Source organism: Anarrhichthys ocellatus, unplaced genomic scaffold, assembly GCF_004355925.1.
Source record: "Anarrhichthys ocellatus isolate YVR2014 unplaced genomic scaffold, GSC_Weel_1.0 scaffold4, whole genome shotgun sequence".
In the NCBI taxonomy this organism is placed as follows: domain Eukaryota; kingdom Metazoa; phylum Chordata; class Actinopteri; order Perciformes; family Anarhichadidae; genus Anarrhichthys; species Anarrhichthys ocellatus.
In genome coordinates this window covers 10,216,728-10,231,754 of record NW_022280034.1, presented here as the reverse complement: position 1 = coordinate 10,231,754, position 15,027 = coordinate 10,216,728, and the positions used below count along the sequence as shown (strand labels likewise).

The 15,027-nt window shown below is 46.8% G+C and overlaps 1 protein-coding gene across 2 annotated transcripts in view; it reads right to left on the bottom strand.

The window, feature by feature from the left end:
- ntn2 (netrin 2) overlaps window positions 1–10,324 on the bottom strand; it is a 29,145-nt gene extending 18,821 nt beyond the window's left edge. The window contains exon 1 of one of the 2 annotated variants that reach the window (XM_031843834.1): window positions 9,065–10,324. In XM_031843834.1, the coding sequence (XP_031699694.1) occupies window positions 9,065–10,115 (1,051 nt within the window). In that variant the 5' untranslated portion in view covers window positions 10,116–10,324. The remainder of the gene's footprint in view (window positions 1–9,064) is intronic. The other variant, XM_031843833.1, reaches the window with a different exon arrangement.
- Between the last annotated feature and the right edge of the window lie 4,703 nt (window positions 10,325–15,027).

The window sequence follows — 15,027 nt, the reverse complement described above, 5'->3', positions numbered from 1 at the left end:
CGGTGAGCGGCCGGGGCAAGAACGAGGTGGGGGGACTGTGATTATGATCAAGCGTCTCAAACACACACACAGCTGTGAGCACTTGGGTCCATTAACACCTCGCAGCAGAACATGAAAGCGATGGATCACATTTTCCCCCCGGCTGAAGTGCCGACGGTACCTCTTATGGCATCTTTTCGATTCGCCGCTTTGCAACAAGATCGGCCAACAAAGTCTGAAGCAGGGAGGATATGTTCAAGTGTGGAGAATGTAGAGAAAGCTCCAGAATCAAAGCTTTAAATCATTTAACATGTGTAGCAGTGATGGCTTTAACAACAGCCAGACTTTCTGTGACAGGCAGGAAGAATTAGTGACAGAAATAGTAGTTTGGTATTTCTTTGACAAGGAAAAAAAACTGAAAAAAAACATGAATGAAAATGTGATCTAAGCTTGACTGAGAAAAATAAATAAGCAAAAAGCACTCGAGTAGCTTCCGTGTGTTTTCTATGTTGTACATACTGTGTGCAGTTAACTTCAGCTCGGAGCTGCAGCTGCCCAAGGATCCTGGAATGTTTATGGGTTTGTTTTGAAGTGCTTGTGAACACACACACACACACACACGCCGACACCCCCCCCCCCCCCCATCTGATACCCCCACCACCGCAGCACCCCCCCTCACCCAAATTAGGCTCAGCAGGGATAACTAAACACTGTTGAAGGCCATTTTTCAATTCATTAACGCATCAAGGCCTCACTAGTGCGCTGCAAGAAAGAAAGAAAACTCACTAATTCTTATCTGTTGGAGAAAAAAAAAATCTGACACTTCAGTGTTCTGTGGGTGGTGGAGAGTCGTCCAGTAAGCGCGGCTCCTTTATGGGTCAGTGTCCAATTTGAGGATGCGTGAATCTGGATCGTCGCGTTGTCGTGGAAATCAAACAAAAACACAAGCAACGGGCTTGGCAAACAGACGGATGCTGCAGCAAAAATAAATGAGGGGATGGCAAGAAACCCCTCGGAAAATATTAGAGTAGAGAACAGTTGCACCACTTTGTCATCAAAATGAACAGCGGCAAATGCAAACGTTGGAGGAATAACTGCTGGAGTAAATGTCTTGTTTTTATCCGATGTCTTCCTTTACACAGTTTGCACACATCTCAGTTTGTGATCTTACTTCTGCTTACTTCTTTAAGTACAGGTAAAATTAGGGAATATTACAGGTAAGGTAGACTGACAGAAGAACACACCACTGTTCTATCTCAGCTTGCAGAACAGGTTCCTTAACAAGTAAACATGCTCTTAACAAGCTCACGGACTGGTCTGTCATGTCGGCTATGACAAATTGGCCCGTAAAGACTGCACTCAACAAATAAAATGCAAGTGTGTTTGTGGAGTGCACCACCTCTCGGCTCTCCTCCATATGTCAGGGATAAATCTAACCTCATTTTTCCTTCAGCTCCAAAGCCAAGCCAGTATGCACAGCCAATTGATTTTGGATGCCTGTGCAAAACCCAGATCCCATGGCTAAAATTGGTTCTTGAAAATCGAAGGGGCCGCTCGCCCACCACCACCTCTCCCCTCTTGGCCCAGGCTGCTGTCCAGACCTGCTGCAGCCCCCCTTGGGTGCCCTCTCCGCCTGGCCAAACAGGCTCTGCTATACGGGCTCCTTCCATCATGTGTGTGTGTGTGTGTGTGTTCACTGTGAGTCTGTGTGTTTGGGCTGAGTTCCGCCTGGCTGCTCCAGCCACCTGCTCAGGGCGCCGGGGGGGGGGGGGGGGGGGAACACCCGGTTAATTAGCTCCTCATTAGAGCCAAGGCAGTGTACAGTGTGGACACACACACACAAAAACACAGAACCACACACACACACACACACACACACACACTTCTTCTAGTAACTGCTCACAAAATGACATGGATCAAATAACAAAGATGCAAAAAAAACAAAACAAAAGTGAGACTTAAACACCGCTGGCTCTAATGAGCTGTGGACAACAAGCTGAGACAAAGATTTAAGAACTCCGAGTTGAAGACTAACAGGAAACTACAACTAGTCCTGCTGTGTGCATTACGTGGGCACGCAGGAGCTCCTACCTCTTTGGAACAAAGCCCCTTCAGAACCAGTTGCTCTTTGGTTCTCTTCCTCACAGACATCTTTTACTTCTAGCTTTGACACCGCGTCTCGACCCTCCCCGCCCTCCACTGGTTTCTGCAGTTAGCATCACGCCGTGGGCTTAAGAGCCGGCACTTGGGAGCCCTTTTGAACTAAGAGTCCCCTTAATTCCTCTCCCACCCCTTCCCTAAGCCTCCCTCCCCCCCTCTCTCCTCTTACTTTCATGAGACCCCATCTTGAATACTCTCACTGGTTGCCTCTCCCTCCTTTTGCTCGTTTCCTTCCCCAACCCTTTCTCTTGTCCATCCTTTTCTACATCTCCCGTTTCTCTCTCTGGATGGCATCAGGCAAAGAAAGATTTTAACGAGATTAGCCTGGAGGGTTGCCATGTTGGGGGGGGTGGGGCTGGTGTCAGTGGTGAGTTGAGTTTTTAGCTCTGTTCCCTCTCTCTGGTCCACTTTACTTCCCCACATCTAAACAGTGTTATCCGTCTCCCTTCTTTGCCTTCCCTGTCTGTCTGCCTCGGTTGCTCTTTTTCCTGCAGTCCTGAGCAAAAGGGGCAGAAGTAGACGACTGTTGTGGAATCAAATTATCACGGTGAATCAGTGGAAACCGAGGTAAATCAGGTGTACTTTTGCCATGACTCTTGGCATACACAACCATGAGGTCCAGTCTGGGCGATGCATGCAATGCCTGGTTTAGAAATAGAAGTGACAGATGGAACCTACTGTGTAAATGTACCTCTGCGGCCAGAGATGAAAGTAGAATTGTTGAGGGAAAACCTATAATGTTTGCCTCTGTTCAGCTTGTGACGTAAGCTTGTATGTGAATGCACAGAAAGCAGAAGAGTCCTGACTGACGACGGGCAACCCAGAGCAATAACATGGAAGGTCAAATGATGAGGAGGAAAATATTAAGATAAGAAGCTGGTCTCTACAGTAACGAACACCATGTCATTTTTTTATTTGAAATGAGCCCAATTTGAGATTACCCTGATGACATCATAAGGGTCTTTTTCTCAGAGCGCAAAATATTGGCTGAGCAGTACTCTCTGTTTTTACAAGTAAACTAATCTTTATCTGTGAAAACCGAAGGAGTGCACATTTACTTTGTCAGGGATTCATTTAGCCGTTATTCATTCTACTTTGACTCATACTGCCCCCGAAAACTGAGTAACATTTCAAATACCTGAATGTGTGCTGAGACACATACATATGATTTGAAATACAATGACCGCAACCATGTCAGCCACAGTCAGACAAACCACAGTTAAAGAAGGATGCCAAGCGATTATCACACACTCATTGTTAAAAAAAAAAAAAAAGCAGATATATTTTCTCCTAACAGCCTCTGAATCGTGCTGCCACCAGCAACGCCGGCTGGCAGCCAAAAACCACATGTTTTCTCAGGCAATAGAGCACAGAGGCCTGCGACAGCATAAAAAAAAGAAGCAAACTGTTACCAAAAACAGAGAATTCGACGAGAGAAGAAAAAAAGGCTGATTTCAACAAAAAGAGAAATATATATGAAATAAAAGAAGAGGTAGCAGAAGGGTTAGTCCAGGCAGAGGGTTTCGTCTTTGACAAGAGTCAGTTACACAAGGATAGAGGGGAAGAGAGTGCCGCGGTGACGGGCACCTCAGGAGGTGATTGCTACCATCTGTGGGGGAGAGTCGATGGGGGCCTGCAGGGAGAGCAGGGTGGGCACGCTGCAGCTCCACCAGTTTGCTTTGGCACAGGGATGAAACGCCACATCGCACTACTAGGTTACATGCGTCTCTCGCTAATGCACAAGGAGATGCCCATGCGCGCGCACACACACACACACAGACAGACAGACAGACAGACAGACAGACAGACAGACAGACACACGGCCTCAAGGCAGCCGCAGAGCATTTCCGAGGGATCCAGCGCTTTAACCCGGCTGACATTTACGTTGTTATTTGACACTGTGCTGTCCTTAACATTTGTTTCACCGTGTTCCCTGCTTGCCAGAGGGCCTTTACGGGTGGCTTCATGGAACGAGAAAAGCATCAATCTCTTGTGGATTGGCCGACGACCAAAGTTGCAATACTGACAGATGGAATAAAAGCAACGAGCAAAGCTACAGTACAGACCAATCAAAGGGACCAAACCCTGTTGGCTAAGCCAGATAAGGGAGGTTACTCTTGTTTCAAACATACACGCACACACACACACACACATCTCATGTTTGTTGGCCTCGCTGTTCTGTAGCAGCCCCTGCGTCTCACGCTAACCACCCCAGAGGCATCATTTCATAGGGCTGTTGATTTTAGAACAACATTCCTCGGCTGTGTAATTATTTAAAAGCACAGGAGGTTTCCTTTTTAAAAAATCACTTTCTTTTGCGCCCCCCCCCTCTCATTTGTGTGTCCCACTGTAGGTAATTGAAGTGTCGGTTCCTTGTTAGCCTCCAGCAACAGGCGACGGAGGTGGGAGGGTCTTTAAGTCAATTAGCGAAATTAGGAACAAGGCAGCTTTGGCTTTTTTCATCCTTACCCGTCTATATTCGGCATTTCACTGAGCTTCATATCGCGTTGCCCTCTAGAGATAGACAGCTACATTTCAGCTGGCCTTGGAGGAAAACTTCGGGCTGCTGTGTGCTGGATTCTAAGGGTTCAACGTGGAAATTCAAAGCAATCCAGTGAGGTTAACTTTGATCTAACCGAGACCCAACAACCTTGTGTTGCAGGAACAAAAGGACACAAATCCTGCTCCTCTTCATGCCACGATTGAAGCGTGCAGACTCACAAACTGTGCCATGGTTTCAGGTGTGGTTAGTTTGAGAATGAGGTCATTTCTCGATCACTGGGCCGAAAAAGTGTCTTGACAAATCTGTTCTACGACTGGAACACGGGCCTGACCTCTGCTTGCCATAGCTAGGAGATGTAGAGGGAGGAAAATAGTGTGAAAGGATGGAGGCCTATTTTGAAATTCTAATCAGCATTAAAAAAAAAAACATCTGCCCCTCGTCGGTGAGGGAAATGACGAGAGAAAAACAAAAAAAGAGAGAGTTTGTGCTTCTGTGGTCTTCGGAGTTTCCACAGCTCTGTACAGATCTGAGGGCTTATTCTGAGTCCTGTTCCTGGCTGGCCTCTTCCTCGAACACACACATTCACACACACACACACCTCTGTTGGATCCGCACTGCGCTCCCTAAGAAACCCATCTGTCAAATTCCCCCTAATTCCAGCTAATAGTTTCCAAAAACAGAGACTGAGCCCACCAAAGACCACGAGCCCCCACCAAAGGTTTGAGAGGGCTGTGACGTGGCTTTTCGAATTCAAAATCTGTCTGTTCTGCTTCTCATTCATTAGTGTGGAAGACACGATCTAATACCATCTATGATGTAACAGGCAATAACTTTTTAGACGTAAAACCTAATTTGTGGGAATTTCCTTCAGGTGATGACATGGACTGTTGTAAAATGAGGTTCTACAGTGAATATTCATTTGGTTGATTGATTTAATTTGAAAGGAAACTCCTCTTCTTGTGCAAAAACAGAATACCGTATCACTCATTCCCCATTGGACTCAATATGTCAAAACCTACTATTAAAAATATTCAACACCACACCCAGTCGTTGCAGCAGAGCAGGAACACCCAGCTCCGCGACTAACCGCTCACCTGCATTTCTGGCAAATCAGCCCAAATGGCAATTCAAACAGCCTTCGTATGACCTCTGTGTTTAATGCTATGAATGCATACCAGTGTGCCTGGAGCAACACTGGGAGCAGACCTGGCCTGACTGGTCCATTAGGGATGGATGGTGTCTGGCCCTGGGCTCGTATAGCGTTCCAGAGCTGCACTCTGGACTTTCTGCAGGCCAAGTCCGAACGAGGCAGAGGAAGGGATAAAGAATAGAACGGCTTGGTGCCTCAGCCCAACAGGGCCATGGTGACTGCAGACACGGCCAAGAGTAGAGAGCTCCTACACCGCCATCAATTATCAACTACTCAGGATGTCACATTGTTGTTGACTCCACAAGAGGCCACTTCATCTTATGCAGTGACTTCGGCAGACTGTATTATAGCGTGACACACTGTCTCGCATTTTTAAGTCAACAAAAGTATTTACATTTCAGCATCGACCCACGCCAGCAGAAAAGCCAATACTCCATCACAACCAGTAACCAAATAGCTCTTATCCATCCGTTTCCTCATTCTGTCCCGTGGCTCAAACTCCGGGCAGATAAATCACAGCTTTTTCCATCATGTCTCCCTCAATACAAACAGACACGCTCCTTTACGAGGCTGCTCTCTCCGACGACGAGAGCGGGGATTTGTAAACCGATGTCTTGAGGCAGGATTCATAGCGAGGGAGGCGGCAGATGGGGCGTGTGTGTGCATGGCTTGTGTCTGGAGACAGTACACAAGCTTGCCAAGAGCGCAGACAGTAATCTTGGTGCGGTGCATGTCAAACATTTAGTAAGACCAGCAAACAATCAAACCAGCCTGTTAGAAACAATGTTCTTGCAGTGCAGGGTAAAGATTAAAGTCAAGACTGCTCCGAGTGGGAGCAAAAACTTAAAACCATCTTAACAGTAATGTGTGAATAAGTGGTGAAGTCGGCTTCCAGGCACATGCTTTCTCAAGGACTGACAGACTCTGAGCTAGACCGTGAAACAGCTATTGATTTGGCTCTACATCTGCCCACTCTGAATTCCTCATTACCCACAAACCATCTCCCCGTCAGCTTAACCCCATCACCACCCCACAAAGGATCATGAGCTCAGCCCGGCCCCCTCAGACCCTACCTCTAACCCAAGGGACTCAAGGGACTCCTTGAATCTGTAACTTGCCACTCTCACGCACTTGCCTAGGCTAAATACTTCTACTTCGCTACCACAGTGGCTCCCACGGCAGCCCGCCGCCTTTTTTTGCGCCGCATCAGAAAGAAAAGCAGGCGGAGAAATCAACAAGGGACGGATGCATTTTAAGAATGGGTTTTAATATACACTGGGGAGACTTATTTAAAGGCTCTCCTGCTACTTTGAGGATATGTTGGAATCCAGTTCTACCGGAATAAGCTGTAAAGAGGCTTTCGGAACATAAAATTGGGGACATCTGGGACTGACTTTTTGGCTTGTCCGGATGTGTGATCAGGTATAGCGTGCAACTTGCAATAAGCTTTCACTGCCCCGAATCAACACTGGGATTAGGTCATCAGAGTTGGCCAGTGCAGCCGGGCTGTTCAGTCCAGGAATTCTGGATGGAATTGACATATCAATCCCGCCGAGAAGCGCTCTACGGGAAGCGGGTGTAACATTTCGGAAACAGCTACGGGACATTTGAAAGAGGGCGTGTGCAAAAAGTATGAGCAAGAAAACACTGAGGGATTTACAGGATATTGTTGTAGAAGGAGCTAGGTGTGTGTGTGTGAGTGTGTGCTTGTATCTGAGGGCTGAGTAAGTGAGGGTGTCAAGGACAGGGAAGTCAAAGTTCGGTAGTGTTGGCCTGAGAGGTTTCAGAGGACAGAGAGAGGGAATGTTGGCTTCATCAGCCGGTTTAAGGCTAAACTGGCTTTGCTCCTCTGGCTCTGTCACTCTCTGTCACTTTTAAACAGATCTGGCACTGTTCAATGCTAAATATGATCTCATGCCAGCTCACAGGGCAATTATAACATGTTAGAAAAATACAAACTGTTTTTCAATGTTCCGCTCCTGTTTTTTTTTCTCTCCGGCTGTAATTTTATTTCATTACGGCGAAAGGTTGAAACGGGGACAGTGGTTTCTAAAATGGTTTTATTTTCCTACGCTAACAAATTTTTATGACAAGCAAAATTGACCTGAATTAAGTTCCACCTATGTCTATTTATACGAACATAGAAATGCTGTTAAAATGACCACCAAAGAAACATCCACATATTAGAGAACGTATTCCTGCTAAAAACACGGCTAACATGGCATGCGTCTAAAACCTTTGTACATCCATGAAATTAATATACGGACCAAATATCACATTAAAGCCTAAATGTAATCCATTTACATTAACAAAAATTGCCAGAGAAATTGCTATAATTTTACTTGGCAAGCTGTCAGAGTATGTCTGGATGACTTTTACAGAGCATGTCTTGAGGTGAAGGCAAACACTGCCAAAAAACATTCTTGGATGGCTTAGCTGTAGCGGTGTGCCAACGACTCGAGCTGTTGTCACCCACTGTTTAGACTTGCTTGTGAAAAAGAGGGGTTTTTTTCATAGTCAAGTCCAGAAATCATGATTTTGTTAGGAATTGGGCTGTTTCTCTGTAGAGCAAGGGTAAACACAAGGGGCTGATGGGAAATGCAAGGAAAAGGATGGGCCTCATGGTTTTAAGAAACGTTGCCAAAAGTTGCAAGCTCAACCACTATTTGCTACCAGAACTCCTCACTTGTACAAACACAAACCTCTCCGGTGTGTTCTGGCAAGACTCTTAATTACCCCTGACAGTCAAACACAGGTCACCACAGTTAAATCTCTTCTCTTCTGACTCCTTCTATTTCCCTCTGTGAATGTGTATACATTTTATTTGTTTTACATCAATGTCCAAATCCTGAGAGCGGGCACTATCCAACAAAGAAAATAAACAACTTGTATTGTCAAATAATTTCTTATTTCCATGCACTCACTGAGCTAAGAATTGTGCAGCTGAAGAAGGAGCGGGTTTCCCATCACATTTGCATGCTCTGTTTATAGTGGTCACTGAACTGTTGTCAAAACAGCCAAAGGATATTTCGCTAATGACTGGGTTTTGATCTACAACGATAAATTCATCTTGTCACTTCTATGATTTTGTTTTGTTAATCACTAATGCAACACATAAAGTTATAGAGCCATTGTGTGTCCTCTCAGAAAATCTGTTGTGCTATATTTGTCTGTATTGTTTGCAGGTAAAGAGAAATCTATCGTATGTTCCACATTACACTAACTGAATGTTAAAAGCACATAAAGAATGACAGATCGAGGTAAAGACTTACGCAGACACTCATTGGCCTCGCGGGCATTGGCCCTCTGCCACGGTCGGTCATAGTGAAAGGGCTTGCAGCGGTCACATTCAGGTCCCTCTGTGTTGTGCTTGCAGTCACACACCAGTTTGCCTTCCTTGTCTTTCAGACAGCGTGAGCCGTGTCCGTTGCATTTACACCTCCCGCCCACCTGGAAGTCTCCCACTGCATAGAAATAAGTAGGCAGCGTTGTTGTCACCGCCATGGGGTCGTCGTCCCTCCCTCCGCTGTTGCTTCCAGCCCCCAGTCCCAGCTCCCGGGGTAGCTGGGGCCGGCTGAAGACCACGCGGATGTCAGTGACAGTCACCCAGTCCTGAAGGACGGGGCTGTTGTCAAAGTCTTTGCCCGAGGGCCGTCCATCCAGAGTGCTGAAAGCAATGAGTCCTCCAGACAGCGGGTAGAGGTCAGTGTGGCCATCTGTGCAGAGAGCCTCCTGTTCGTTCTGCTTGGTAATGGATGCTTTGTTTGGCCGATTGTACATGCGCCGGCACTGTGAGGAGTAGAACTGGTAGGGCACCCAGGTCTTGCCGTAGTCCATGCTCTTGTATATGGCCAGGGACTCGGGTCGTGGGGAACAGAACTGCAGGCTGACATAGGTGATCTCAAACTTTTTACCGAGCGAAAGGGTGAGGGTCATGTTGTGCGGTGAGGTGTTCAGATTCTCTGACTGCCAGCAGGTGAGGTTGTGCGCCGAGTTTAGGTCAGTGAGGTAGGAGGCAGGGTGGGCACGGCGAGGGTCAGCCGCGTCGCAGATTTGGCACGTGCGCACAGAGGGCCGATCGTCGCTCCGCTCCACCACACTGCAGGAGCGGGACGCAGGCCGGCCACAGACGCTGGACACCATCACATCCTTGCCGAAGGCAGCATTAATAAACTCGGGGATACAACGACGGGCTGCGCCTGTGTCATCATAGCAAGGGTCTGGCGGGGTCTGCTGCCCTGCGAAGGGATTGGCGGCACTGCGGGTGGAAGCCGAGCATGCCAGGAGGCACAGGCCCAGCAGGCACCTCCAGGGTCCCCTCATCCTGCTCAGAGGCCCTGTGTGTGTGTGTGTGAGTGTGTGTCTGCGTTTGTGCACGGATGGGTCTTTGTGTGTGTGTGTGTGTGTGTGTGTGTGTACCCAAGAGTCTGTGTGTGTAAACGTGAAGTTGTACGTGTCGTTCAGATGTGTCCGTCTGTGTGACTTTCCCCTATGTGTGTATAATTGTGAGTCAATGGAAGGAGAGTGTCTGAGCTCAGTGACCCTTCACTTCAGGCTGAACAGAGTCCTTCCTGGAAGAGAGAGAAACAAACATAAAAGGTCAATGTCATAGACAGACTTTTACCATAATAGGGTATGAAATAGAAAGTGATGCTGATATAATTCTACTGTATAAAAACAAGTGTGCATCTTTAAAATCTAATTATTTTTTCCCTTAGAAAGTAAATGTCATTGTATCTTTTGTACTGTACAATTGCAAGTGAATGTTTTCATCGACTAAAAGCCTGTCAAAGGATAAGACAGTCAAGACAGGGGCCCCTAGAGAAAGGATGTGACCATTTAAAGAGAGACATTAGTGACTGCAAGTGACTGCATCCTGAATTTTAATGCCGGCCTCTCATTCAGTACTTCCATTCACGTCAAAACTGGCCAAGCCTTCTGGTCATGCTTGAGCAGCATGGCAGAAGTCACCCCATAATCCCTGGTCATGCTGCAAAGCAGTGGACCGTGTGTGACCCCCAGTCCAACCTCTGCTTTGAGAGAGTCCAGGAAAAAGGGAGCCATTTCTTTATATGAAGACATGGCTCTACTTTTAAGCTCTTACTGATTTTTGCGGGAATTTGACAGGAAATCAACCATAGCAACAGTATTGTTACACAGTGCTGACCTTGGAGAAGGCAGCATTATGTTCATTCAGTGAACCAGAAAATGCCCCAAAAACTGAGGATTATTCTCTGCATTAGAAGAACCGAGGCTATGAGACTCCATTCAAGCCTTTCTAAATCTCTGGGTCAAGATAGGTACCTGGATGACATCATTCATACGCTCACAGCTAGGCGAGGGGCCTCTCGGTCCCAAAGAGAGAGGATTGAGGCGGGGGTGGGGGGGGGAGGGGTGGGGCCTTGGGGCGAAGAATAAGACAGAGAAAGAGATGTTTATAGCCTGAGGCTTTTCCTTCCTTAATCCCCTTTTTACTTCCCTGGGTGTCAAATCCAGAAGAGCCCCATTTCAAAACAGACAGCTGAGGGGTTGAGAAGGCACCCCAACCCTCTTTGCGAGGTATTTATTAAATTACAATGAATCCCACCCACCTCCTCTTACCCTCACTCTCCCTCTTATACTACAGCATCCCTCTTCATCTTGGTAGAACAAAAGGCCGCCTCTGTATCCACTTCAGTCAAGCGGGGAAGGCAGACAGACGGATTTAAGAGGAGTCGGAAAAACAAAAGTTTCGTTCTTTTCTTATGTGAGGGGTCCTGAGCTAGCAACCCTCAGAAAAGGGCCCAGTGGCCTGGTAAATAGGACCACTCTTCTGTGCTCAAGTGCTTAAACCCAGCCATTTGGCCTCTTCTCAAGCCCAGATTGGGTGTTAAAGGAAAATAGTGTGAGGGAATTATACAGCGCAGAATAGACAGTGAGGAAGGAAATGTCCCAAAGTGGAAGAATAACTGCTTCTTATGTCAATCCTAGAAAACGTAAGATAATTACACACAATTTAAAATGTCTTTTCAGACTGGTTCGATTTGAACTATACTTGGGATAAAGAGATAAGTGTATATTTCCCGTCACGTCAAGCTCTGAAGTAGCCACTTGGAGACATTTGAAGACCTGAACATGAAAACATTATAATAAAAAACATCCCCTGCTATTACAATATTTAACATATGAAAAATGGATTGCAGGGAATGGGCCAGCTCATACATGATTGGAGTAAGAGTGGGCCTTGCCAGGACGGATAAGGACATTGATCAATGACATGTGTCTGAGGACGTGGAGGTTAAAGTGGGCACGCAGGAGGGAGTTCATCAGCCGAGGCACTCCATCAAAAGGCTGGCCATGGTAAAGCTGGCGGCCCCGACACCCACTGGGGAGGGCATGGAGAGAGGGCTGATAGAATTAGCAACTCATTAGCATCCAGGCCCAGCTTCCATCAGCAGCATGTTCATCCAAGAAAAGAGACAGTAGGGAGGCTCTGAGAGGGAAGGGGGGGGGGTGGTAGGAAATTATGACAGGTGAGGGGAAAAAGAAAAAAGACAGAGAGAGGGAATTATTCAGACTTAGTGTTTGATGGGAATGTTGTTGAGGGAGTAAGAGGAAGTTAGAAAAGTAAAAAAAAAAAAAAAGGCAGGAAACTACTTGACAGAGTTAAGAGACTGAAAAAGAGGATGAACAGGCACAAGGAAAGAAGAGTTACAGTAAATAGGAAGGAAAAGAGGTACATGCGAGGGGGAGAGAAACAGCGAGGGGCACGACAGTGATAAAGCAAAAATGACTCGAGGGAGGGCGAGCGAGGACAGATATGAATGGAAGCAGTAGGAGAGAGAGGGAAAGTGACAGAGATCGAGGGAGGGAAGTAAAATATGAGAGGGGGAGAGGGGGAGAGGGGAACGGAGAGAGGAGACAGATTAAGGTGGAGGACTGCATTGGTCTGTGTCTGGACTTTGGATGACTAAATATGGTGCGGCCCGTGTGCTGCCGGGCCTGCTGGGAGATTCTTCCAGGCTCTGGTGCCGTCAGGCGCGTCTGGCAGATGAGCATGTAGGTTAAACAGAGAGAGAACAGTGACAAGGCTGTTTAATTCCACTCTTTAAGCCCTCTGAAATAGATGCTCGCCTCGCAGCAAGTGTTAACGCTCGTCTGAGACAGTCCAGCAACACTGTGCTCTGGCAAGTTGCAGGTCTTTATTAAAAAACGTACTCTACACAGCTATTAACACTGCGAAATGTGAGCCAGCTCAACAAAATCTCTCCTGGATCTGTAAGCTTTTGCCAGGATGTCAGCACAGTGGTGTAGCTGGCTGACCTTTGAAATACTAAGAATCTGTTACAGCAAGAAAATCCTTTGCTTTCAGCATTGACAGTGTGTTTAACACGCCACAGTTTCACCTCAGTGGGAGCAGACATTGTCTTTCGTTAAATGTGATTGAAGTAGCAACAGCTGCAGGCTCATCTGTCCATCTTTCCGAAGAAGACAATGAATAACACACAGAAGTGCTGCCGGCTTCATGTATAGCGTACAAAGATTAAAGTGGTTCTGATCTTTGCGTGAAACTCTCAGCACGAAAGCAAATTAATGCATTTCCCAAATGTTTTCATTTCCATATTGGCTATACTCTTGTGTCCACATTTAGATCACACAATGTGCCTTTAAAGTAGCACACCACCCTACCACCGTATGGTATGTTAAAAGACAAACTGTTCATGTAGCAGCTAAGCCATTTCCAAGTGAATGGCTGCTGGGGAGTGTGGTGACAAATACAAACAGCATAGCCAATTCATCACGGCAACATTAATCTGTGGATTAATGGCGAGGAAAATGTACTTGTGCCGACGTGCTACAATCCTCAGCAGCTCAGCTACTGCAGTGTTAAATCATTTCCCCATTAGTAATACGGGCACAGTGTGTGAATATATGGGGCTTTTAGAGTGGAAGATCCCTGCATAAAAAGTTGCGCCTCACCACAAAGACCACTCAGGCCATTTGGCTATTGGCACGTAGTCAACGGTCTTAATCACTCAGTGACGGCCAATTAGAGAAGGTAGATGATGGGGGGTAAAAGGAAGGGAAATTATTTTATTTTATTTATTTTATTAAAGGCGGGTTAGGAGTAGAGGGAGTCACAGAGAGAGGCAGAAAGACAGAGAGAGAAAGACAGGAACAGGAAGATGACAGGGTGGTCTGGTGGTTTCAGCAACGTTTTTTCAGCTTCTCCCTGTCACCGGGAGATCATCTCATGTTGAGTTGTCTCTCTTTCAAGCGTGGGCGCCTCTGTCAGAGTTCACAGATTAGGAAAACAGAAGTCGCTGAGAGGCTTTATTTGGCTTGGGTGTAGAGGAGGGGGCGCCATGGGAGGTGAGGATAGGCGAGGGACAGCTGAGCCACTTAGTATATCCCAAGTGGGAGCTTTTCACGCTGCTCTAGAGAGTTGGTGTGGTGGCCCCACTAAGACTGGGAGTGAATGGAGGTCTACTAGGTTGCCTCTCTTGGATGACAGCAAGCTGAGGCCCAAACTGGTTCCCTGCCGTCCCTCCAGCCTGCTGTACAGTAATCCCTCTGCTGTACAGTAATCCCTGGTGGGGTTATTAGTGGCTGCCCACAAGCATGGAGGACTTTTTAATAGGCTAACAACAGGACCACCTCCATTCTCATTATCGTTATAGAATAGAATAGAAACCCTTTTTATTGTCATATACGCATACACAAAATTTGACCTCTCCCTGTATATAGGAGCGGAGCAGTGGGATGCCAGTGACAGGCGCCCGGGGGTTCAGTGTCTTGCTCGACACGTGGTACGTCCCAGTCGAGGATCGAACCGTTGACCCTGTAGTTACCAGACAACCCTCTTAAGCCAGTGAGCCACAAGACAATGTCAATTATTTGCTATTTTTCCTTGAAGAAATGACGATTCCATTATCAAAAGTTTAAGGGGTTGATTTTCTATCAATTGACTTATTGATTAATTAAATAATTCTTTCAGCACCAATCACATCATTACCATCTGTACACACACACACACACACACACACACACACACACACACACACACAAAATGAACCTGTCCAGATGAATCAACATGACTGACAGGCCTCAGGTAACAGGGGTCAGAAATTAGTGGCCTGAATTCCACTTGATGATGGCCGTCTCCACAGCGGTGACGACGATCCTGCTGTTTGTGTAAACCTGCATGAGTGTGTGTGTGTGTGTGTGTGTGTGTGTGTGTGTGTGTGTGTGTGTG